The following is a 27886-nucleotide window of genomic DNA, read 5'->3' on the forward strand; positions in this document are numbered from 1 at the left end:
AGTGTGAAGGAATTTGAACTCAGCCACTCAAACTGTGAATTTTAAGACAGAGACAGTTACTCTATAACATAAACACATAATTACAAATTAGAAGAGAAAAACAATGAGTACTCTGGGATGACGACTGTGGAGTCACTTCAGCGTCATTATCTTGTGTGAATCTGGCCAAACGCTCTCGCTCTGTTGTGCTCTCACTGATGGAACAGGGTTGGGAACCTTGGAGGGTCCCCAGGTGCCAAAGGTTCACAGGGTGGGGAGGGTCCTGGATGTCCTTGTCTAGAACTAAGGTAGGTATGCAGGCCTGATCCCCTGATACTGACTTCCAATTTCAACTTATGGCCATAGCACCATCACATCAGTTAGTGCACGAAACAGATGTGAAAGCAAGAGTCAAGCCTACTCCAAGTGCTTCAGCTCAGAATTCCAAGGAAAAAACAAACCATTTAGAGTGCATATTTGTTTTTAACATCCTGGAGTCAATTCCTCCTTCTCTCTCTTTCACATATGTCAAGCAAAGGAAAGAATGAAAAAGAAAAGAAAAGAAAAGAAAAGAAAAGAAAAGAAAGAAAGAAAAGAAAAGAAAAGAAAGAAAGAAAGAAAAGAAAAGAAAAGAAAGAAAAGAAAGAAAGAAAGAAAGAAAGAAAGAGAAAGAGAAAGAAAGAAGAGAGAGAGAGAGAGAGAGAAAGAGAGAAGAAGAAAGAAAGAAAGAAAGAAAGAAAGAAAGAAAGAAAGAAAGAAAGAAAGAAAGAAAGAAAGAAAGAAAGAAAGAAGAAAGAAAGAAAGAAAAGTTTTAAATACAGCTTTTTAAAAGGTTGACAAGCCTTCCTGGCACATCAAATGGCTCCTAGAAAACAGCATCTTAATGATTTCCGTGTAAACGAATCAGAAACACATGGATTAAATTTCCCTTAAAATATACACATGTAATTAAGGGGAAAAGTGCTTGGCAAAATGCATTTTGCATTTTATCAAACCCAACATTTCAAAAATAGGTTGAGACATCTGACAAATCCAAACACAGCAATCCTGCCCATCTTCATGGCTGTTCAAGGCCCCAAGTCCACTAGGCCAGACCTTCGCCTTCCCCTGGGCTTTTCAGAAGAAACTACTGGATTGTAACAGACAGGTTGGTTCCTAGGGCTCTGCAGTGGTGGTTATGGGTCTCCCTTTTTCTGGACCTGTTCCATTTTCAGGGACTGTCCCCCTGCCGCTGGAGAGCTTGAAACCCAGGCTGGCCTGACTGGGACACCTGCTGGGACTGGGCACCCTGCTGGAACATCTAGATGATGAAAGGGTGGCCTTGGTGTGTCCTGCAATTCATACCCCACCCCCAACTCTGTTAGGCAGTGCCCCTCTCCCAGGCCCTCCATCACCAGTGGAGAAAGGGGAATTGAGACACCCTTATTTCTAGCATCTCCATTCCAACAGCCAGATTATAGAATCATTGGTGTTTAATGTTATCTATGGGCACAAGTTATAAGGCAGCATTTTTTTCTTCCACTTTTATCATCTGTCTTTCCTCTACCTCAACAGCATCATGGTCGAGGAGGTCGATGGAACACAATGGGATGAGGAAAAAGGAGAAAAACTCTCAGATTAGTAGCCAAAACCCCAAAACAACACAGAATCTCAGAAACTGCCCAATCTGTGTTCTTCGGCAGCCACATGACAAGATAGAAGCAGAAGACTGGGGTCAAGCTCTGGCCAATTTCCAGTCCTTGTGTTTCGAACACTTTAAAACAAAAATGTTTGGGAGGCTAATTACTATCTTTTCCTTCATAGACATCCTTGAGAAAAATGGCTTACAGACAAGCAGCCCAGGCACTGAGATGGAGTGTGGCCCAGAAAGGACACAATTAATGAAACTGCTAGGTTCTAATCCTGCTTCAACCAGCTGAGGAATCTGTGACCTACTGTTATTCCCTCTGAGTTCAAGTTCTTCCTGCCTTAACCATAATCTCCTATAAGAATGGAACAACCTAATATGGTCATAATCACAGCAGAATGCATTGGCCTTCATCAAGTACCAGACTCTGATAGGCCACCTGTGCTATCTGACTGGATCCCCTTCAGCAGGTGACAAGAGACAAGGTCAGTGGGCTAGCCACTGCATCCCAACCCACACAAGCATTATCCTCACGGTGCTCATGGTAATCCCATAAGGTCAGTACTGCTATTATACCCATTTTACAGCTAAGGATGCTGAAGATTAGAGGAAAAGAGAAGGTTGCCTGAGCTCATGAACTGGGTGGACTTCTACATATTTAATCTTCACTACAACCCCCTGAGGCAGATCACTGAGATTATCACCTCCAGTTTATGAATGAGGAAGATAGGCACAGCTATTTTGCACAGCCACAGATGCATGGCTGGGGCCAGCCATGGTGGCAGGAGATCCTTACCAGGCTGGCTCTGGCCCCTGGCTGCCCTCCTCTCACCACCATTTTCTAAGCCTTATTCTCTAGCTTTCTTGAAGAGTCTGTGAGTCACCAAATGTCCTTTCAAAAAGTATCTTTTCCATTTAAATCAGCCAGGGTATGTCTCTGTTGCTTGCAAACGCCATGGGTACATGACAGCCCGGTTGACTTCTCACAGCACAGGTGGTGTCCCCTACCTCATCCTCCATCTGTGGAAAACACAGAGCAAAGGAGGGCACCAAGCAGGCTGAATCAGCAGGGCCTCTGCCCTCAGAGAACTCCAAATGGAGAAAGAAAAGAATGCATGCAATGCAATTCCAGAACAAAGTGCTTCTGGAACAAAGGGTTGCTAGGGCAAAGGAATAAACCAAAGTCACTTACAAAACAAGAATAAAGGAATTAAAGAGGTTGAACTGAGCTGGTTTTTAAGAATGAGTATTTGGATAAGCAGGAAAGGGGGAAGCAGGGATAACAGAACTGGAGTGAAACAAGATATAATGGAGGAAAGAGAGAGGCATACTCAGTGAACAGAAGGAGTCTTACCTGGGTAGACAAAGGTGAGAGGTAGGGATGAAGGGGTAGGTTGAGAACAGAGCATGTTACTTTCACACGCACATATACAAACACACACATACCCATATACACACACACAAGTACATACATGTATATAATTGTGTGTAGGTGTGTATGGGCATATGTACCTATAGGTATGTATGTAAATTTTACACCACTTTAGAAAACACTTAAAAGAGTTCAGCTTTATCTGAATCCACTGTCAGACCATCTGAAGTTCCCACAAAGACATCCTGCCCCACACTTAACTCGTAGAGGAAATGGAGTTGTTCACAGCTCCAAAGGCATGGGCAGCTCATCTCCAAAGAGGTCTCAACAGACAGTAAGACTCATAGGCTAGAGAATGCCAGAGCAGCAAATCAGCAAACATCTGTTGAAGGGGTTTTGAGAAGAAGCTGCTGCATCAGGCACCATGAGGACTCTAAGACACATTTCTAAAGATTCTAGGAATATGGCTCTTTGAATTCTTGTGGCCAGTAGGTCAACCTGCCCACATGTCACCAACTCTGAACCTGCAGTCTCTGTCAATGCCTTGGAGAAAGGCTCCTCAAACAGAAAGTGAGCACTGATCTGGCTGAACTGCCTTGTTGCAGGGCCCAGCCTAGGATGCAGAAAAAAAGCAGACTGCAGAAAACAGGTAGATTTTATCAGCCAGTTTCATCTATGCCTAGAAATTATGCCAAAAAGCACAGCACACAGCAGCTCCTAAGCCAGTATCAAGTCAACCTCCTAAGTGCCCATGGGGATCCAAGCTACTCCATACAGAGCATGGCCCTGTATTGGTTTTCTTTGTTGGGGGCAAGATTTATAACTCAGAAATGTCTCAGCCAGTGACCAAGCTCTGAGCATGTGTTTTGAGTACATGTCATCAATAACTAGATCCGGGCTGGAGGGCTCTCTAAACATGCAATACATTTTTGCAGCTTGAAAAGAAAAAAGACTGTTTGGAGCTGGTTTGAATTAGGTAGAATGAAGACAAGAATTTTCCTGCAGTTACCTCCTCTGTTCCCTGGGCAGCTACTCACTGCCTGGGGGACCTTAGTCCACAGCCCAGAGCTTGGCTGGGACACCAAGTCTGAGCAGGGGTAGTAGACAGACCCCACAAGGACTGCTGAGGATGACATTAAATAAAATTGTCTACCTCCATGGCTCAAGCAGTCTGACTGAGGATTCTGCTTAGCAAGGCTCGCAGCCTGTGTGATCAATGGCAGTGCTGGTCCCCTCTATGTGCTGCCACCATCTATGTGCTGCCACCATGAAAAGGTACAATTACGCCTTTACAGCTCAAAGTGCAATTAAATCTGTATAATGATGTATAGTAACATGTCGTCAGCATATAGTGACACTTTTACCTCTTCTTTTCCAATTTGGATCCCTTTTATTTCTTTCTCTTGCCTGATTGCTGTGGCTAGAACTTTCAGGACTGTGTTGAATAGGAGTGGTGATAGTGGGCATCCTTGTCTTGTCCCAGATTTTAGTGGGAAGCTTTTAAGTTTTTCACCATTGAGTACTATGCTGGCTGTAGGTTTGTCATATATAGCTTTTATTATGTTGAGATATGTTCCCTCTATACCCACTTCGCTGAGAGTTTTTATCATAAATGGGTGTTGAATTTTATCAAATGCTTTTTCTGCATCGATTGAGATGATCATGTGGTTTTTGTCCTTTCTCTTGTTGATGTGATGTATTACACTGATTGATTTGTGTATGTTGAACCAGCCTTGTGTCCCTGGGATGAACCCCACTTGGTCATGATGTATAATCTTTTTTATGTGTTGTTGGATTCTATTTGCTAAAATTTTGGTGAGGATTCTGGCGTCTATATTCATCAGTGATATTGGCCTATAATTCTCTTTTTTTGTAGTGTCTTTGCCTGGTTTTGGTATCAGGGTGATGGTGGCTTCATAGAATGAGTTTGGGAGTATTCCCTCCTTTTCAACCATCTGGAAGAGTCTGAGAAGGACTGGTATGAGTTCTTCTTTGTATGTTTGGTAGAATTCCCCGGTGAAGACGTCTGGTCCTGGACTTTTATTTGTAAGGAGGTTTTTAATTGCTATTTCTATTTCCTTTCTAGTGATCGGATTGTTCAAATGTTCAGATTCTTCTTGATTCAGTCTTGGTGGACAGTATGTTTCCAGAAACTTGTCCATCTCCTCTAGGTTATCCAGTTTGGTTCCATATAGTTTTTCATAATATTCTCATATGACATTCTGTATTTCTATTTTGTTTGTTGTAATTTCTCCATTTTCCTTTCGTATGTTGCTAACTTGTGCTCTCTCTTTTTTCTTCTTTGTGAGTTTGGCCAGAGGTTTGTCGAATAAAATATCTGGGAATAAATCTAACCAAGGAGGTAAAAGAATTATACACAGAAAACTATAAACCATTGATGAAGAAAATTAAAGAACACTTTAAAAAATGGAAAGATATCCCATGCTCTTGGATTGGAAGAATCAATATTGTTAAAATGGTCACACTGCCCAAGGCAATCTACAGATTTAATGCAATCCCTATCAAATTACCCAGGACATATTTCACAGAACTAGAACAAATCATAATAAAATTTATATGGAACCATCAAAGACCTAGAATTGCCAAAGCATTACTGAAGAGAAAGAAAGAGGCTGGAGGAATAACTCTCTCAGACTTCAGACAATACTATAGAGCTACAGTCATCAAGACAGTATGGTATTGGTACCAAAACAGACATATAGACCAATGGAACAGAATAGAGAGCCCGGAAATGAACCCACAAGCTTTTGGTCAACTAATCTTCGACAAAGGAGGCAAGAATATACAATGGAATAAAGACAGTCTCTTCAGCAAATGGTGTTGGGAAAACTGGACAGCAGCATGTAAAACAATGAAGCTAGAACACTCCCTTACACCATATACAAAAATCAACTCAAAATGGATCAAAGACTTAAACATAAGACAAGATACAATAAACCTCCTAGAGGAAAACATAGGCAAAACATTATCTGACATACATTTCAAAAATTTTCTCCTAGAAGAAATAAAAGCAAGAATAAACAAATGGGACCTAATGAAACTTACAAGCTTCTGCACAGCAAAGGAAACCAGAAGAAAAACAAGAAGACAACCTACGGAATGGGAGAAAACTTTTGCAATGAAACCGACAAAGGCTTGATCTCCAGAATATATAAGCAGCTCACACGACTCAATAAGAAAAAAATAAACAACCCAATCCAAAAATGGGCAGAAGACCTAAACAAGCAATTCTCCAAGGAAGACATACAAATGATCAAAAGGCACATGAAAAAATGCTCAATATCACTAATTATCAGAGAAATGCAAATCAAAACTACAATGAGGTATCACCTCACACCAGTCAGAATGGCCGTCATTCAAAAATCCACAAATGACAAATGCTGGAGAGGCTGTGGAGAAAGGGGATCCCTCCTACACTGCTGGTGGGAATGCAGTTTGGTGCAGCCACTATGGAAAACAGTGTGGAGATTCCTCAAAAGACTAGAAATAGACTTACCATATGACCCAGGAATCCCGCTCCTGGGCTTGTATCCAGAAGGAACCCTACTTCAGGATGACACCTGCACCCCAATGTTCATAGCAGCACTATTTACAATAGCCAAAACATGGAAACAGCCTAAATGTCCATCAACAGGTGGCTGGATAAAGAAGATGTGGTATATTTATACAATGGAATACTACTCAGCCATAAAAACTGACAACATAATGCCATTTGCAGCAACATGGATGCTCCTGGAGAATGTCATTCTAAGTGAAGTAAGCCAGAAAGAGAAAGAAAAATACCATATGAGATCGCTCATATGTGGAATTTAAAAAGCAAAAACAAAAACAAACAAACAAACAAACAAAAACAAAGCATAAATACAGGACAGAAATAGACTCACAGACAGAATACAGACTTGTGGTTGCCAGGGGAGTGGAGGGTGGGAAGGGATAGACTGGGATTTCAAAATTGTAGAATAGATAAACAAGATTACACTGTATAGCACAGGGAAATATACACAAAATGTTATGATAACTCAGAGAGAAAAAAATGTGACAATGAGTGTGTATATGTCCATGAATGACTGAAAAATTGTGCTGAACACTGGAATTTGACACAACATTGTAAAATGATTATACATCAATAAAAAATGTTAAAAAAAATTAAAAAAATAAAGTGGGATTTCCCCCTTCACACACACAAAAAATCTGTATAATGATGCTAATGTTTCAAGCAACCTTGAAGCAGCTGCCATATTTTAAAAGATCATTCTGAAATGTTTTATGTCTTGGAATTTTTCTACAAAAATCTTAACTTTTCATCTTCAATTGAGAATGTATTTAATGCTGACAGGATGGCCTTCTTGCAGCCACATTGCACAAAAGCGGGTTTCTTCAGCCTATAGGATCCCTCTGTCCCACTGGATAAAGCTGAGCTCAGCCCTCTAAGTCTTGGGCTCTTAGGAAGTTGCTCCCTGAAGAAGAGTCCAAGGAGAAGAGTAGGTCACAGGATATAGTCCAATCCAGAGCCTGCTAGGGGTGACTCAGTCTGATATCACTTTCTCTAGGAGAGAGAGAGAGGTATCCAGCCACAAAGGACAAACACGAGAAGAACATTTCAGAAATGGTGAGTTGAAAGTTCTTTAATCACTGACCAAGCTCTTTAAACAATGACCTAAAACAATTCAGAGATGCAATTTATATTCACGCTATTTCCTGATAATAACAATGACAGCCTGAAAACAGGGAACCCCATTAAAGTCCATGCTGCTTTGCACTCTAAGACCACAAACCTCAAACTCCAGAAACCTCAAATACCATTACAAGGAATGAAGGAAGAAGAGAGGAGGACCAGTAAACTAGAACCTGTAAGTCCAAAGCAACTATCCGCTTTTGTAGATAAAATGTTTTCTTGGAACACAGTCAATTTACATATTATCTGTTGATTTATGTGCTATTTATGGTCATTTTTGTGCCAGAACAGCCAAGCTAAGTAGTTGCAACAGAGACTGTATGGCCCACAAAGCCTAAAATACTTACTATCTGGCCTTTTACAGAAAATTTTCCGACACCTGGACTACACGTTAGCAGGCCTAATGCAAACTCCAGCCGGGAAATCATGTCCAGGAGCTTCCAGGCAGAATGGGCACAAACTTCACCTATTCAGCTGGTACTTGACACATCCTGCTTGTAATTGTGTTTTTCAAGAAAAGCATAATATCCCAAACCAGCCAGCCCTGCCCCTCACATCCCAGCCTCTTCACCCTCTAAAAGAAGCAGCAGCAGTCAATCTTACCTTTATTGTACATGTTCGTTGGCACTTGTACGTCACTCAGACTGATGTTCACAGGCAGATTATTAAAATGATCATTTGGGGCTAAGATGAATTCCTTCCCCAGCTCCAAAAAATTCCCATCTTTGTCCCTTTCATTTATCAGCACAGCATTGAAGTATTCATACTGAAAGAGAAAGTCAAAAAACATTACATATGGCTTAGGGAAGAAGGCTGTGAACTCAGACAGACCCGGGTATGGCCACGGGCCTTTCCCTACACTTGTGAATCCTGTTCAAGCCACGTATGCTCTTTCTTTCACACCGTCTACAGCTGCTTTTGCACAGGTGTGATAGCTCTATATAAATATTTCCCAAGGTCATTAAGCAGTCTTGGGAAACAAATTTAAGAAGCCATGTAGCATTTCCTTACGTGAATATAGAGAAAACTGTCCAAGAAACATTTTAATTCTTTAAAGTTTGAAGACAGACCCTGCCCTTATGCAGCCTACATTTAAGTAGAAGGAGACTGGAAATCAACTAAAATAACAAGTAAATATATAATGTGTCAAAGACAGTCATTCTTGTTCTAAGTGCTTTTCATGTGGTAACTTACTCAATTCTCCTAAAACTCTATGAAGTAGGTTTTATGAGTATTCTCACTTCACAAATGAGAAAACTGAAATAGAGATAATTTATGCATGCTGTCAAAGATTCCATCACTGATAAGCAGAACCAGAATTTAAACACAGCTGTCTATTTCCAGAGTCTGTGCTCTTATCTGCTCTGCAATGGAATCACAAGATGGCAGTTGGCAGGTGTGGTTGGAATTATCAGATCAGGAATTTAAAACAACTGTAATTAATATACCAAGGGCACTAACAGAGAAAGCAGAAAATGGGTAAGAACAGACAGATAAGCACAGAGACAAATATTCTAAGAAAGAATTAAAAGGAATCCCACTCCTGGGCTTGTATCCAGAAGGAACCCTACTTCAGGATGACACCTGCACCCCAATGTTCATAGCAGCACTATTTACAATAGCCAAAACATGGAAACAGCCTAAATGTCCATCAACAGGTGACTGGATAAAGAAGATGTGGTATATTTATACAATGGAATACTACTCAGCCATAAAAACTGACAACATAATGCCATTTGCAGCAACATGGATGCTCCTGGAGAATGTCATTCTAAGTGAAGTAAGCCAGAAAGAGAAAGAAAAATACCATATGAGATCGCTCATATGTGGAATCTAAAAAACAAAAACAAAAACAAACAAACAAACAAAAACAAAGCATAAATACAGGACAGAAATAGACTCACAGACAGAATACAGACTTGTGGTTGCCAGGGGGGTGGAGGGTGAGAAGGGATAGACTGGGATTTCAAAATTGTAGAATAGATAAACAAGATTACACTGTATAGCACAGGGAAATATACACAAAATGTTATGATAACTCAGAGAGAAAAAAATGTGACAATGAGTGTGTATATGTCCATGAATGACTGAAAAATTGTGCTGAACACTGGAATTTGACACAACATTGTAAAATGATTATAAATCAATAAAAAATGTTATAAAAAAAAAAGGAAATGCTAGATATCAAAAACACAATGACAGAAATGAAGAATGTCTTTGATGACTCTTCAGCAGACTGGACACAACTGAGGAAATAACCTGTGAGCCAAAAGATGTCAGCAGAAACTCCCCAAACTGAAAAGCAAATAAAAAAAGGGGTAGGGGGACAGAATATTCAAAAACCGTCGGACAATTACAAAAAGTGTAAAGATGTGTAACAAGAACACCAGAGCAGAAGAAAGATAAAAAGGAACAGAAGAAATATTTGAAGTAAAAATAGCTGAGAATTTTCCAAAATTAATGACAAACAACAAACCACAGATCCAAGAAGCTCAGAGAACACTAAGCACATGAATATTAAACACACACACACACACACACACACACACACACACACACACATACTAGGCATGTCATATTCAAACTGCAAGAAATCAAAGACAAAAAAAAAAATCCTGAAGGAAACCAAAAAGGGAAAATACCCTTACCTACAGAGGGACAAGGACAAGAATTATATCAAACTTCTGTTCAGAAATCATGCAAGGAAGAAGACAGTGACATGAAATACTTCATGTTCAAAGAAAAGGCACACAAACCTAGAATTCTGTACCTAGCAAAATTATTCTTCAAGAGTAAAGAAAAATAAACTCCTTTCAAGACAAACAAAATTAAAGGAATTTGCCTTGCAAAAAAAAAATGTTGACAGTTCTTTAAAGAGAAGGAAAAGCATATAGGTCAGAAACTGATCTCGATAAGGAAAGCAGGTATAACTGAAAGTAAAATAAAATATTTCATTTTCTTATTATTTACTGACCTGACAGATAATAGTTTGATCAAAAAAATTATAGCAACAAATTGCTGGATGATTACAGTTTATGGATAAATGAAATGAATGACCACAGTGTTATAAGGGACAAGAAGGTGGGATTGCGAATACTCTGTTAAAAGGTATCTGTACTATCCATGAAGTGGTACAAGGTTATTCAAAAGTGGACTTGAATTACTTATAAATGTATATTGCAAACTATAAAATACACAATAAAACAATTTTAAAAAGAAGCATAAATATATGCTAGGAAAGGAGAAAATACTGTCATATAATATGCTAAATTAAAACAAGAGAAGGCAGAAAAAGAGTAGAAAACTGAAGAAAAACAAAGAAAAAAGAAACAAAGAACAAGGGCAATGAATAGAAAATAGTTACAAACATGGTACATACTAATCTAACTGTATCAATGATCATTTTAAATATGAATGGCCTAAATACATTAATTAAAAGATAGACTGTCATAGTAGATACAAAAACAAGAACCAACTATGTGTTGTATACAAGAAACCCACCTTAAGTACAAAAAAAAGGTCAATTAAAAGTAAAGGGATTTTATATATATATGTATATATATATATATACACACACACACATACACACACACACACACACACACACACACACGAAAAACAAACAAAAAAGTAAAGGGATAGAGAAAGATGTATCATGCTAAATTAATCAAAAAGAGCCAGAGTAGCTATATTAATTTCAGCAAAGCAGACTTCAGAGCAAGGAAAATTATCAGGGAAAAAGACTGACATCACATAATGATAAAGGAGTCAATGCTCTAAAAAGACACAGCAATTTTTAATGCAAATGCAACTAACAACAGAATATTAAAGTATGTGATGGAAAAGCTGATAGAACTACAAGGAGAAATAGATAATACACTATTATAGTTGAAGACTTCACTACCCCTTTATCAGTAATCAACAAATTCATCGGACAGAAAAGTGGTAAGGGTATATAGTTTGAACTGAACAGCACATCAACTGGATCTAACTGACAATAGATTACTTCATCCAACAACAGCAGAATATACATTTTTCTCAAGTTCACATGGAACAATCACTAAGACAGGCCACATTCTGGGCCATAAAAAACACTTTAACAGATTTTTTAAAAATAGAAATCACATAAAATATGCTCTCAGACCACAATGGAATTAAACTAGAAATCAGTAACAGAAAGGTAACTGGACAAATCCCAAAATATTTGGAAATTAAACAATATATTTCTAACCAACACATGGGTCAAAGAGTAAGTCTCAAGAAAAATTTTTAAATAAATTGAATGAAAAAACAACTTATTTGCAGACAACATGATTTTCTATGTGGAAAACCCTAAAGAATCCACATAATCTACTGTAACTAATGAGTTTAGCAAGGTCATAGGATACAAGATCAATATACAAAAATCAATTATATTTCAATGTACTAACAAAGAACAACTGGAAGAATAATAGCATTTGCAACAGCATACAAAGTCTGAAATACTTAGGTGTAAATTTTTAAAAACATGTGCAATACCTGTATGCTAAAAACTACAAAATATTGCTATGAGAAATTAAAGCCTTAAGTAAATAGAGAGAAATACCTTCCTTAAGGATTGGAAAACTCAGTATTAATATGTTAATTCTTCCCAAGTGATCTAAAACTTCAATGAAATCTCAATCAAAACCTCAACAGCCTATTTGTAGGAATTGCAGAGTTAATTTTAAATTTTATATAGAAATGAAAAAGATCTAGAATATCGAAAAAAATTTGAAAAAGAAGAAAAAAATCCAACAGCTCACATTTCCTGATCTTAAGTCTTACTCCAAACTTAATCAAAATGGTGTGGTACTGGCATTAAAGTAGAAAAAGAGATCAATGGAATATCATGCACTTTGACTATCTCGCAGGAGGGGTGTTATACACAGTATTGCTCAAATATAGCTGACAGAATAGTTTCCTTTTCAGCATCTACCATGGGGGCTACTTGACAAGTGATTGTTTTACTAATGCAACTACCCCATGAGACTAGTTCCACAACTGCAGGAATTACGTCCATCTTTTCTCAGCCCCTAGCACTTGCTGGTCGACTAACTGATCATATGACCAACATCTGAATCCATGTGGTTACCCAGGTCTCTCACCAGAGCTGCATTCCACAGATGCAATCTTCATAGTCAACTCTTCAAGGCCATGTGGCAGCAGGGAACACTCTCAGCACGTTACGAAGATCATGTTGTAGGCAGTATCTCCTACGGCCTGGGGAAGGGAAGCTGTAGGAGACTGAGGCCATATTGCTGCATGGCCTCTCTCAGCAATTCAGACAGAAGACTGTGTGTCCAGAGTAATGGGGTAAAGGCTGATTCCAGAAATGGCTGGACTTGCTGGTCTGTGCTAATCATCTTAAGATGAAGGATACAAGGCAGGAGCTATGTGATACCTCCACGACCCTGCAGCTTCCCAAAGAGCTACCTGGGCATCCCCCTGCTAGTGGAGTCTTCAATGCCACTGTCACAGAACATGTCAGTGTTCAGTTCTGACAGAGGTGCCACCAGGGAAAAGAATTCATTCTTCCACCCCTCCACTAAGTGTAGAATCCAACAGTTCAGGTCTTCTCATTGATTGAGCTAGACTCCTGTTACCAAATAGAGTCAAGCTTCAGATTCAACAGAAAATATCCCTAAATAGCAAAAAGGCTGCAGTCTGTGTGCCCTCTCCAATTGGTTGGTGGTGACTGCCTATAAATATGTGTTAAGAAGGCTTCTCAGGCAGTATCTCAATCCAAGGAATAAATGTATGCTCCCTTTTTAATGGTGGCCCAGCCTCTCCTACACCATCCACATCCTTGAGAACTCATCACTCCCTGGTTTAGCTGTTGGCAAACTGTTTCTGTAAAGAGCCAGATAGTACATATTTTAGGTTTTGCAGGCCAGGCAGTTTTCTGTCACAACATTTAATTCTGTTGTTTTAGCAAAAGTAGCCAATACATAAACAAATGGGTGTGGCTGTGTTGTAATAAAACTTTATTTACAAAAAATGGCAGCTGGCAAGAAATGGCCTGCCCTAGTTCCCTCTTTAACTCTTGCCAGGTGAGAGGCACCTAATCTCATAAATCACAATGTCGTAATGCAGTGCTTCTTAACTCAGGCCGCGGAGCTTTTCAACATCCAGATGCCCAAGCCAAACCTCAGAACAATTAAATCCAAATCCCAAAGCGGTATTTTTTCAGCCTCTCCCCTCCTAAGTGATTCCAATGTACAGCCCAGGCCAAGACGCACTGTTTGCAAGGGTGATTTCTACTTCCCCTTCCTGCTGGGTAAGCTGCATAAGAACTGCAAGGCCCCACCAGGGAGGGACTGCTTCATGGGCGGGAAGTATCTGCTCCACACATTTTGGCTTTAATGAAATCCTGCCTGTAAAGTTCTCTAATTGTTTCCTGTGTGTGTGTGCTGTGGAACCAACCAACTGTGAACTCCCCAAGGAGTTGGGCCTGTGCTTCTCTGCTCACCTACTCACTATGGAACCCAAGAACAACTGCAACTTGGAAAATTCAGCCCATGGTTTGGACCCAGAACACAAGGTCAGCAAAGCCAGCACCCAGTCAGTAAGTAACTGGATTGGTGAGGTTCTCCAGAGAAGCTGAATGGGGAGGAAGGGAGAAAGAGAAAGAGGGGAAGAAAGATATGGGGCGGGGGGTACTAATTATTGATTAAAGGAATTGGCTCATTTGATTGTGAGGATTGGGAAACCCAAAATCTGTAGGGTAAGCTGACAGGCTGAAAATTCAGGTAAGAGTTGACATTGCAGTCTTGAGTCCAAATTCCGTGGGGAAGGCCAGGCAGGCTGGAAACTCAGATAGTTTTTTCATGCTGCAGTCTCAAGACAGAATTGCTTCCTCCTCAGGGAATTTGTCTTTGCTCTTAAGGCCTTCAGCTGATTGGATGAGGCACCCCTCATTACAGAGGATGATCTGCTTTACTAAAAGTCTATTGCTTTCAAGTATTAATCACGTCTAAAAAGATACCTTCTTGGCATCGTAGAAACTGGTGTTTGACCAAACAAACAACTGGGCACCATACCCTAGTCACGCTGACAAATAAAACTGACCATCATAGGACTAACCCATCTCAATGGACTGTCACCTATCAGTTGAGCTCCTGCTTCGCATCCCCTGCTATCCATTCAGGCAGCATCCAAAGTGATGGTTTACAAACATGAGTGGGACTGTGTCATTCTCCAGTGGTTTCCTGCCACCCACAAAATAAGCTTTTCCCTAGGCTTTGAAAGGCTCTGCGGTCTGGCTATGGCCCACCTTGCCCAGCTGCTCTCCTCTACTGACCAGCCTCTCACCCCACTCCAGACTTACTGCCCTCTTGCTACTATTTGAACAACAAGCTTGTTTCCACTTTGTCCCAGTCTCCAACCCTTCAAGGCAGGCTGGACCAGTGCCCTAGGACTGCCTGAGGAGGTCACTCCCTCAGTTTTTATAATACACTCTGCTGTTGGCCTAAGCTAACTTCGGTGGGTTTCTGTTCCTTGCAAGCATTGAGAACTAACTAGTACACTCATCACATCCTGATGGTGAAGGACCCCCAGGAACTTCTCAGGAAGACTTGCCCTCAGCATCTCAGGCCCCACATGGGCACATGCCTATACCATGTGTGGGTCCTTGTCCTTGTACATCCCCACCTGGCCCTATTACTGGCTTCTGTCTCTACCAATCCAGTCCTGTCGGCCCAATCATCACTCATCTTTCTCTCCCTGACCTTTATGTGCCTCAATTTCCTTACCTATAAAGTGAAGCAACTATGAACTCTTCACCAGCTGCATATTAAACTCCCCTCACAAGGTCTGGCACAGGTAAGAACTCAATAAAGGGCAGCCGTGGTTAAGGGCTCAACCCCAGCTACAAGGCCCAGGGCCCTCCCATTCCCCTGAAGCCTTTCTCCTTCCCTGTTACCCTGGTGCCTCTGATCTCCTCTCCTCTTATGAAATCAAGGGGTTCTTTGGCCCTTTCTGTCAAGATATTTGCTCCCCCTGGGAATTCTTAGAGGGTTTGTTTTGGATGGTGAGCCACCTAAGACAAGCAGGCAGCTTTGCATCCCTGGATTTCAAGAGCATTTTTCCTTCCCAGAGACACCTTACCTTTCTCATCTCCAAGCACCTGGCACCAAGCACTTTGCCTGGAAGTCTTTAGTCAAATGTAGATGAATGAATGGATATATCACTACTTGTCTATACCACTTAGGGAGACATTTTCATGTTTCACCACCAGCTGGGGAAGAGCCTTCCCACTCCCTGCCCAGAAGTTAGTTCCAAGCCAGGGGAGGAATCTTTGGGCCTCCTGATTCCCCTCCCTCTGCCTGAATATCATCCTGCACAGGGTCCACTCATGAAGCAAGAAACTAGCCAGTATGGCAAAGAGGAGGAGGGGCTTTTGAGTTCAATGCCCAGGGTGGAAACTGCTTGCTTCCTAAGGCACCCTCTCATCTCTGTGACTCAGTTTCTTTAACTGTGAAAAGGAAATGGAGACACCTACCTCTTTAGGTTTGAGGCCTGAATGGAATAAATGTACAAAAGCAATGCACACAGAGCCCAGAGCAGGCTCTTAATATGTTTTGGTTCTTTCCTCTTGTCTTTAGTATTTTCCCCTTCCCTACTTTGGGATGATGGCCAGATTTTTACAACTTAGATTAAAAAATAAAAATTAATAGGAATATTAGTTCCAAATGAGCAAAGCAAATACCAAAGCCCCAGTGCATGTGTATCCTGTGGGGAAGTGACATATATTGCTACTCATCCATGCCCCTCTCTAAACATCTAGTGCTGTCTGGTTACTACTTAGTAATCTCATTTTCTCCTCATATGTGAAAATTGATTTTTTAATGATCTGTTCCAGAATATTTCTAGGTATTAATGTTATATTAACTCATTTATAATTCCCCAAGTGTCACAGTTCCTTTAAAAAACCAGACAATGACTATCCCTCTCCCAGCCATCTGGAATCTCTGGCCTCTGAGAATATTAAAAAACAAGTATTAAAGTCCTACTTAATAAGATACGTATGCAGGCCTTGGCTGGCAGCTCCCTACAGGTTTGGCTGGCTACTGGCGTTTCATTTTAAGGGCCTTGGAGTGGAGAATTTAATTCCAGCATGCTGGGTTCAAATCCCAGCTCTGCTGCTTAACCTTAATCTCTCAGTTACTTCATCCATAAAATGGGATCACAACCACCCTCATAATAGTGAAGTCATCATGAGGAATACATAAAGGGTTGGAAAAAAAAAAAAGCACCCAGTTCAGTGCCTGACTCAACAGTATTAGGTTGAATTGTACAAAGTTGCCCATTTTGTAGGTCAAAAATTGTTGTATATTTGTAATTTCATATGGTTCTAACAAGGTTTTGACAAATAGTAATTGTCACTACTGAGGTGGAACTGGCTGGCAGACAGACAGCAGAGGGAAAAGACAAGTGAGAACACCATCATCTCCTACTCACCAGAGAGGTCTTCTTCAGTATCCACTTTGCCCATGTGCCTCAACATAGGACCACCTCATCTCTGTTCCCTCCACCCAGACAGTCTCTATTAGTCCCTCCATTGCTCTGTGATTCTCAGTCCACGTGGCCTCCACCCATGCTGTTCCCTCTGACCAGAATACTTTCTTCAGCTTTCACCTACAGAATCCTCATTCCACCGAATTATCACATCCTCAGGGCAGCTGCCTCTGACCTTTCCGACTGGGGACAGCCCTATCAGGCACTCTTGAAGTCTAATGGGACCCTGTTAAAGAGCACTTACTGTGAGGGTCATCACATTTATCTGAGTGATTATTTGGTTGATACAGTCTCTACTCTACAGTGTGACATATTATGTTTGCAGGGACCACAGCTGTTTCTTCTTGTGCCACTGTAATCCCAGCACCTTTTATAATACCTGGCACACAACAGGTACTCAGTAAAGATTAATGAAGGAAAATGAAAGGATGAATATCTCACCATAGCAGAGCCTGGCACTGGTCCCCAAGACATCGCAGGAACTAGATGGGCTGAGCAGCCAACAGTGAGCCAAAGTCTGGCCTAGAGAGAAAGGTCTGTGGGCCCAGGCTCCTCCGTGGCTTATCTGGATGACTGCTCAGTCCAACACTAGGATAGGGAGCCTCTCAAGGCATCTGGGGACTTCTGTGTGGTTCCCAAACATATGGACACCTTGTCCTGGCTGGGCCTTCTATCATTTTTTTTCATTCATCAAATGATTTCTGAAGGCCTTCTATGTGCTTCTTCTAACCTTGCCACTCAACCTACCCACCAACAACCAAAATGTTTATTTAGAAATTAAATAAAGCTGTCATTACCCTGCTTAAGCAATGGCTTCCCACTGGCACAGAATAAAACCCAAGGCTATGCTTGATCTAGTTCTTTCCTGCTTCTCCAACTCAATCAGACACACTGGCCATCTCTGGATCTTCACAAAGACCAAGGTTATTTCCATCTCAAGGTCTCTGTATTTATTGTTCATTCCGCCCACAATGTTTTTCCCTTGAGACCTTTGCATGGGTGGCTTCAGGTCCAAGCATAAATGCCAGCTCTACCACAAGGCCTGCCCTAAACACCCCTAGCTACATTTTTCCCAGTTACTGTCAAGCCCAGTGCAACAGAACTTTGTGCAATGAGTCATCTTCTATGTTTACACTGTCTAATGTAGTAGCCACCAGCCACTTATGGTTATTGAGCACATGAAATGTCAGCAGTAGGACTTAAGAACTAAATTTTTAATTTGATTTCATTTTAATAAAAAAAATTTAATTTAACTTTAAATAGCCACACATGGCTAGTGGTTACCATTCTGTATAACACCAGGCCCAAAACCCTACTGTGTTTCCTTTTTTGTACTCAATACCTGCACTCTTTATTTGTTCATAAATTTATGTCCATCTTCCCCATTAGAAAGTTAAGCTTCATGTAAGACAGGGACTTTTTCTGTCTTGTTCATAGCTAGAATCCCAGTGCCTACAACAGTGCCTGGCTGTCGGGAGACACACAAATGTGCTTTGAATAGGCAGGCTTGTACCAAAAATAGGTGTTGATACAATTACCCTCATAACATCTATCCAAGAGCAGGAGTTTTCACCCCAGCATTTTTACCCCAAGCAATTGTGAAATGTGTCACACTTGTTACTGCTAATTCTAGAAGTACTCACATTTGCAAAGGTCTGTCTTTTCTAATTAGTTAGAGTAGATTTAAGGTTATCTGAATAATAAGCTCATGCCCAATCATCTGAATCCAGATTGACTTTCTTGAGTGGGAGGGAGAGGAAGTGACTAACAGCTGGAAAAGAAAAATTGCATACGGTAGTCTGTCACACATATGAGCATCATCTGTCACTTCTACTCAAGAGAAAAATGGCAAATAATGTTGAATAAGATTGCTTTGGTCTGCTCAGCATCCCTTCTCCCTTGTTTTGGTAACAGAACCCAATTCTCCCATACAGGGGAAGATGTCAATCAAGGCGGCCCTGTCAGTCACACTCCAGCATGTGACCCAGGCTGGCCAATCAGAGTCCTTTCCAGACAATGCTGTGAATGTTAGGAGATGGAGGTTCCTGCACTTTTGATCATGTGTCACAAGTTACTGCTTTGGGCTGCCAGTGGCCATCCTGCCCCAAACACAGAGATCACTCTTCTGAGAACAAAACCACATGGAAACAAACAGAGCCAAGAGCTGACAAGAAAGAATAAAATTTGATCAAATGATTCTGGTCAAATCCTTAACTCTAGTCATGCTTAAGGGCAGAGTCACACCTAGGAATGCCCAGGTAGTAAGTCAAAAAGCCCCTCTTTGTTTTTGATTCTAATTTGACTTGGGTTGCTAAAGTACTGACCAAGAGTTCAGATATACTGCCATCAACACTTGCAGTAAGATTGGCTTCCCTGAACCTCAGTTTTCTTCACATGTGAAAGAGGGACAAAAACTTCTACTCCTGTCAGTTATTTTATTAGAATGATGAAATTTATCCTAAGATATAGAAGTGCTTGATGGAATTCAAAGGACTGAATTTAGCCAGGCCTCAGGAAAGGCCTAGAATCACAATCAAGAAGCCATCAGGCTCCTGGGCCAAGTTCCCTCACGCCTTCTTTCTGCTCTTCTCTGGGTGTTTGCACCCATTTCCTCTCTACAGACTGGCTTTCTTGCCCCACACTGGTTCATAGGGCAAAGAGAAATACTCATAGATTCTCCATGTTTACACCTTTATATTCAGAGATTAACTCAAAATAAATTGAAATTTTTGATCCAATTCCCAAATCCTAGGAGAGGGACTCTAATTGGTCCACCATGTGTCAGAAGACCACTCATGGTCCAATTAACAATAATGGCTTAGGTGGGGTGATGTGGTCAAGCTGTACAGATATGGTTCTTTGAGGCCCACCATCATGAATGAAGGGCCTATAGAGCATTTTTATAAGGATTTACAGAGCTAACATACTGTGCATGAAATCATCAGTAAGAAAGAGTTGATGGTTACATGGCTCACACTCAAGAACTACGAGTCTGAACGTGTGGACTCTAGGTCCAAACCAGAAAGCCAGCTTACAAGACTAGCCATCCTATAATGAGCTCCTTTAGTGTCTAATAACTAGATTTCCTTGGTTCAAGTTAAAAAATTTACCTGTGAATTTGAATCCATAAACAAGTACCAAAATGTGAAAGAACAAGACTCAACTGAGATACTTGGGTTTTAGAGCATAATGCTTTATACACAATATCCTCTGACACTAAGGCAAATCCATATTTGGGGTGCTACACATTAGTAGTATTAAACTGCATTTAAAATAATCTACCTAAGTTGTTCTTCAAAGGAACTCTCATAGTTTCCAATAGTCTAAAATAAAGTTTCTTCACAAAGCCCAATATAAGTAAGAAATAAGTCACCCTCTAGTTTCTACATGATAATAACTTTGCCATTCCCACTTGGAAGAGTTAGGAAGCAATTAAAAGATAGACATGGAACTTGGATCCATTATCATCATTATTGCAGCAGTCTAGTTGTTCTGATGATTTACTTCTGCATTTCTCACAGGATGCTAATTGAGGAAAAGACATAAAGACCACAGCAAACACAACACAAAAGGAGATGACAGCCATCTCTAGTTACCAAGGTAACAAATTATATTAATGTCTTTTTCATCACTACCTAGCATCTTAAACTCAGAACTGCTTCTTTGATAAAGAAAAAACATGTGATAACTGAACAAGTATCATTATCAGTATTGTGCCTACTGTGCAGTGCTAGATTTCCCAAAGGTTAACTTAGTATATGCTTGGAGTGGGGAATTTCATGATGGGGGATGGGATGGAGAATGGAACGGAGAAGAAATACGAGCTTTTCTAGATATATGAAAAATACCTAGAACTTTGTAAAATCTAGAAAAATGGTGTTTCATTTTCAACACAGTAAGTTTTGTGTCATTTCACAAACTGCCAGTGTTATTTGAAGCTATATCAAGAGTGATGTGCCCACGGACAGTTCCATTTCCTTGCTTAGGACCTCTTAAGGTCTTACTCAAACTCTCCTTCCCATCTCACCCCATGAGACACTACAGCTTAGCATGATTAAGTAATTGTTTGAAGGTCCTAGATCTAGGAGGTGGCAGATCTACACTGAAAAACCGATGTGACCAACTCCAACACACCTACTCCATTTTTGGATGTTCTGGGCTGCTTCCCAGAATTACAACTTCACAAGACATGAGGGAAAAGCAGTCCTCTATTACAGAATACTTATATAATGCATCTTCCTGTATTTAGTGAGTGTTCTGAATATGTTTGAGTGAACTGAACTATTATCTGAATCATAATAATCTACAAAATGAGATGTCACGTCAAGAAAACAAAAACTAGAAATTAAATACAATGACATTCCATACGGATTCAGCACCAACTACTCAGGAATAAGATGGAAGATTGTGAGACTCATCTTATTCTCACTCAACTTTCCTTGTTTATTTGTGTTACTGTTTTGACTTCATATGACAATAAATAAGTGGGATAAAGAATTAAATATCAAAATAAAAAATAATACAAGACAGTAAATCCATTTAGTGCCCAACACATCTTTTGAGATAATGCTCTGGAGAAAATGGATAAACTCTTCTGTGCTGACAATACAGACAGGGAATTGCTCTGTGGCAAGAGAAAACAACTTCAATTTCTTCTTGTCAATGGAGGTTAACCTTCTATGTAACCTTAACAAGGTCCTTTCCCACCATGTACACCGTGAAGGGTCTGCAAGACTTCACCTAATCAACTGTAAGATGCTATTTGCTTTAGAGGCCTTTAAGATAAGAAAACAGAATTTTTTAGGCTCCGTGTGTCAGGACTTTGAAAAAAAAAAATCATCGTGTGGCATAGCAGAGATATCTAGACTTATATCAGCAACAAACTCTTACAGCTGGCAACCATGTAAATATATACACACATACACACACACAAAAACCCTTTTAAGGTTAGTATTCTTAATTTTCAATGCCTCTTCTACCAATTTAAAATAGTAATAGCATTCTCTGAATGCTAGGCTTTTCAACAGGATTCATCATTCATTCATTCATTCATCTATTCTCTTGATTAATATTTGCCAGGCACCTGTCAGGTGTTAGGGTGAGTAGTGCTCAATGAGTATCCGATGTAATCTCCTACATTTCTTACATCCCTTGTAGTTGGTGTGGGGCAAGTAACTAGTTTGACCAATGGGCTGTGAGCTGATGTGATATGTGTCACTTTCTATCTAAAGTATTTGAGAGGGGGCTATGAGTACCCCACACTCTCTTTCCCCTTGTAGTAATTCCAGAAGCAACATATTCCATATGACAAAATAAAGATGTCCAGGTCCCTAAGTCACCCATTGTAAGAGAAATGCCCAGGAAAGCTCCTGGATCCACAATGGCATTTATATAGGCAAGAAATAAGCTATGTGATAATTCCCTAAGGTTTCAGGTTTGTTTGTTATACTGACTAATGCAGTTGGGCACTGAACTAGGCATGTATAAAGAAGAGAAATAATATAAATCCCTGCCCTAATTTATTCAAATTAAAGAAAATTGAAAATAAACATATAAATTATGGGCATTAGTCTTTTATAAAAATGCTTTCTTAGATTAGTTTAAACCACCTCAATTCACATTCAGCTCTCCCTGCTCACTAGTAATGAAGGCATTCTGTTTGGTTGAAAGCCTTCCATTAGTTTAAAAGCTCCAATTGTTGAACCGTCAACGTCTATAATAGTGCAATAAAGGACAGAATAACTAAGTGTTATGTAAGCAGAAGCTATAGCGATATTAACATTCATGAGTTTACCCACCACAGTTCCATTCATAATCAATTTAGAAATACAAACACAATAATAAAGATTTCAACTTATAAAGAAGCCAAATGCTTCCCCTTTCCCCTTCCCACTCTACCCCTAAAGGACAACTAAGTCTGGATTATCAGTTTCTTCTGTGACATCTCAATTCTGCTCTAATTATTATGGGAAGAAATACTATTAGAGGGTTACCAAACACAGAAAATGCAATTTGTTAGGAGATGGAATTGTAACTTACATACTATTGATATAAATTTCTCCCATGTTATCCTTAAAAGGGAAAATATGTTTATCTGCCAATGCAACCCAAAGAAACATAAATAACTGACCGTTCAAAAGGAAAAACTCATTTTAGAAATCCCCATGTGTATATTTTAGCATCACTTAATGAAAATTTTGTATAAACTAACAGAGGCAATATGATAACGTGCTGTAAGTATGTCTGCACCCATAAAGATCCACTTATATAAACTAACGCAGACATTGCTTAACCCCTCAAAGTGTAACTTCCCTCTCCTCAGAAAGCTACACATTAATTCAAATTTATTCACTTCATAAGGTCTAGGCAAATGGAATTCAGATAAACTCACCTAGTGATAGAGTCGCCTGTAGTCAGGGGTGGAATAAAATGAGAATGTTTATTACCTTTTCAACCACTCTGGAGAATGAATGCCATGTACAATTTTTGGAAAAAGATGTAAAGGCTGGGCTTGCGAGAACAAATCACTGTGAAAGAACTGAGCACAATTACCAATCATTTCACATGCTCAGACTGTTTTGACGTCTTTGATCTACCCCCAGAGAAGCCACAGAAGCCAGGTCACCAAGAAGCCACCCCAAATTCCAGGGCCAGTGTGAAATATTAGCCCCAGGTTTTCCAGAGGGTGGTAATAGAGATCACACCACTTAACCATCTGCTTGAGGTTTCCGAGAAATCCTGCAAGCATCCTAGGAACACGCTGAAAACACAACTTCACTTTGGCTGTGCATCTGAAACACCAGAAGGGAGTGAAAGTTTGCGGGAAGCTAAGAATTGTCCCAAAGCTTTAGAAGACAAAATACACATGTGGCGTCTTATCAAACATCCTTCCTGTTTTCTACTCCAGGGCAGCCTGGCCAGAGGCCAACCTTTCAAGTTTGACCTCTATAGTCCCTTCCTAGAAGCAGTTGCAGAAGTGCTGTCCATCTCAGGGAACCTGGATTCCAGGAGGCCATCATGAAACGAGCATCTCCAGACCTTGCTCATTCTCCCCAACAGAGCCACAGAGAGGATCAGACAGTGTCCCAGGACCCGGGGACCCCTGTAGTCATCACAGAGAAAAATGATCTCAGGCCTATGACTCAGAAGTCTTGGATTTTCTTCTCAGAATTGTTTTTTCACCTGAACAAGACTTCAACTTTCAGAGCCTCTGTCAACAAGGCATTTCCACCCAATGGCCCAAGGGCTCCCCAACCAGCTTCCATGCACTCCAGATTCTAGAGGTTGTTCCAAGGCTTTTCAGTCATTTAACACCATCCATTACACTTGTACAGAAGTATAAGTCCATGTTTTCCACCAAAAGGGCTCCACGTGGAGAAGAAATTAAAATAGCCCTGGAAATTAAGAGGCATCCCATGTAGACCAGCCACAATCATTAAATTACTGAAAGTTCCATGTTCAGGCTTAAATTTTCGACCCACATTTTATATTCTATAACTCATGTATTTGCAACCCTGCTTTTATTATTTTTTCTTATTACAAGACCCTCCCCCCCCATTTCAGTAACTGGAACATGTATTTACTACTACCCAGGAACTGAAAACAACACTGGTGGTGGGTCAAGGCAGTAAAGTAGGTTAAGAAAGCATAATGAGGGGATCCAAGGAGTAAGAACACTTTTTTGATTGTGAGATGCAGGCTCAGCAAATCTACATGGCCCTCTATCAAGCAACAATCTCAGCAAAAGCATTTTATTTTCAAAGCCCTAAGAAGAGGCATGATGAGAAATTTTTTAAAAATATATGTTCAGAGTCAGAAATTCTCAGTGCGATTGTTTCGGGAGGGGGCCTTTTAATACAACTTTAGGATTTAGGAGGAAGTTTTAAGCCCTATTATAGGCTCTACTTGTGTGAATCTGTGCAGGTATGCAAAGTTTGGGAATGGACAGTTTCCTATGATTTTTGGATTCTGACAATTGAGAGGGGGAAAAATTTCTCCTGGATTTTTTACAGAATTAATCACAACAGGATAAGACAGCATGCTAAGCAGAGACAGGTTTCTCAACTTCCGAAGATGGTATGATATTCAATTGAATAAATAACTAAAAAATTTGGTTAACGGCTGCCCAGTGAGCATATATTACTATAAGATCTTAAAATACATCATTCAATCACTTGCTTTTAAGTGTTTGGTCACATATTTTATAACACTGTTTAAACAATTTCTTCTTTTAGTGAAATTATTTGGTAAAATAATGTCTCCAAATAACAGTTCTATGGCTGAAGGACACGTGGAGTAATTGGAAGCCTTTTCTGCTATTGAGTTATGACATCTCTGAGAATGGAGGGAGGAAAGGTGGGAGCCACCACACAGCTGCAGACTTTGCCAATTTCAAGAAACAATCCAAAATGGGGAAAATATGGGAGAACTGAGGCAGGTTCCAGAAGTTTCCCAAACTCGTCTTTTTTGTGCCATGATCAATTTTTGCTATACAATATCACTTGTTAGGTTCATTAATTAATAACTTGTATTTTGCTGTTATTTTAAATTTTAAATATACTTCTTATAAAAGGTAACTGTATATCACTACTATAACTAGGAAAACATATCACATACCATGGGTTAGAAAGGACCATAACAATATAATCAAAAATAAGCAAAGGTATTAAATTCTAGCTAACTATAGCTGCTTGCTCTCTCTTGGTTAAAAAGTGAGCTAATCAGGAATTAGAAGGATGCTGAACATATATTAATACTAAATGGAGACTTCCTTCCTGAGGTTGTCAGAGGGATTAATTGGAAAAAGGAATAACTCTACCACTGTTGGGCCAATGTCCCTCCCCATGAAAAGTCCCACCCAAATTCCTCTCAGGTACCAGTCCTTAAGTGATCATGAACAAGAGGGCACACTATGGGGAAGACCACTCTATGTTATGGGACTGAGGATCCATAGAGGAGTTTTAACCTTAGAAAGGATCAGAGCTGAAGTCCAAAAATCTCTAGGGACTATGTGGAGATGAGATTGGAAGAAAGACAGCTAGAAGACCAGCCAAGAGACTGAGGCAGAAATCCAGCCAAGAGATAATGATGACTTAAAAGACAGAGAAATCTAGTATCAAAGATAAGAGGTATTATTGCCTTAGTTCATTTGGGCTGCTGTAACAAAATACCTTTTATAAGACTGAGTGATTTATAAACAAAAGAAGTGTATTTCTCACAGTTCTGAAGTCTAGGAAGTACAAGGTCAAGGCACCCGCAGACTCAGTGTCTGATGAGAGCCCACTTCCTAGATGACTCTTTGCTGTAACCTCACGTGGTGGAAGGGACAAGTGAGCTCTCTGGGGTTTCTTTTATGAAGGCATTAATTCCATTCAGAGAACTCCACCCTCATGACCTTATCACCTCCCAAAGGCCCCACCTCCAAATACCATCACATTGAGAATTAGGCTTCAATATATAAGTTTGAGGTGGTCACAAATATTCAGTTTGTTTCAGAGATTGTTATTGTTGTTGTTGCTGTTACTGTTGTTATTATCTCTATTTTGCAGATGAGGACCCAAGAGTTTGAGAGATGGGGCAAAGACTTGCCCGAAGTCTGACAACAATTTGCCCAAGTCTTGTTCAAGCTACAACTTGAAGCCTAGTATGGCTAACTCTATAACTATTACTCCTCAACCACTGATCTCTCTCTCCTTCACCTCTTCCTTCTCCCCTTCCACAAGGCCACGTGGGTTCAGGCAGCACTGATGTATTTCCAAGCCTCCTCCCAGGCTTACAGTTCACAGCACAGAAGGGAGCCCACGGGGGTTGTCAGCCCACAGAGTTGATGCCTCTTGCTGGTCCTAGTTGATTAGGCTCACATGCAGATGTCATCTGGTGCTTTGTTTTGAACTCATTTTCCTGGAGACAGATCAACTGAGGCAGTGGCCTATATCCTTTCACCAGCCAGGATTCCTATTGTTATTCATTTGATATGGGAAAAAATCCCACCCTGGACCTCTCAATCTAAGAAAACAGACAAAGAAATATTTGCTTTTCAAGATAAAAGCTATTTAAGGTTGATTTTTACTACTTTTTACTATTTTTACTACTTAGAACTTTATGATGCTTCCAGCAAACAGGCTATAAGCCACAGTATGGCAAAATCCACTAGGACTCTGAACTTTTTAGATGATCCTGTTTCTTGACCCAAAGATAACACCATAAAGTGATAAAGCAGACCTTTCAACGCCTATAAAATCCCATGCAAACATCCTAAACTTCTCAAGGGCACCCACTTTTTTTAGTTATAATTATAGTGTTGGGCAACTAATGGAACTCAACGCAGTTCAGAGATCACAATATTATAATGAAGTGGGTCACCTTTTACAACTATTTTATATTAATTGTACTATGCTTCTTCTTTTAAACTTTCCACATGTTTAAATCCATTTTTTAAAGCAACTTTGTTGCCCAGGACCTCAAAAGAAATAAACACTATATGAATAATACTTGTAATGTTACTAAGCAGTGCCAGCCATTGAGGGGAAAGAGTTAGCCCAGATCAGCAAATTTCTCTTCCTTCCAAAAATAAAAAAGGCAACAATATCAGCATAATTACTGGTTGTTGTTTTTTTTTCTCTCTGTTAGATTCTGGTTTTCTTATTTACAACAACGGGCAGTTTAACCAGAGTAA

At 40.1% G+C, this 27886-nt stretch overlaps 1 protein-coding gene and 1 long non-coding RNA gene across 2 annotated transcripts in view; one reads left to right on the plus strand and one right to left on the minus strand.

Annotated features, from left to right (window-relative positions):
- Positions 1 to 27886, minus strand: part of CACNA2D3 (calcium voltage-gated channel auxiliary subunit alpha2delta 3) — a 776419-nt gene that overhangs the window by 460222 nt on the left and 288311 nt on the right. Inside the window, exon 5 of the mRNA XM_032458250.1 lies at positions 8278 to 8440. Coding sequence (XP_032314141.1) covers positions 8278 to 8440 — 163 coding nt within the window. The remainder of the gene's footprint in view (positions 1 to 8277; positions 8441 to 27886) is intronic.
- On the plus strand, positions 13989 to 27794 carry LOC116657118. Its single transcript, XR_004312119.1, has 3 exons — positions 13989 to 14260; positions 20733 to 20811; positions 26760 to 27794. It is a non-coding gene; the product is annotated as an uncharacterized LOC116657118 (long non-coding RNA).

Source organism: Camelus ferus, chromosome 17 (genome assembly GCF_009834535.1).
Source record: "Camelus ferus isolate YT-003-E chromosome 17, BCGSAC_Cfer_1.0, whole genome shotgun sequence".
Taxonomy (NCBI): domain Eukaryota; kingdom Metazoa; phylum Chordata; class Mammalia; order Artiodactyla; family Camelidae; genus Camelus; species Camelus ferus.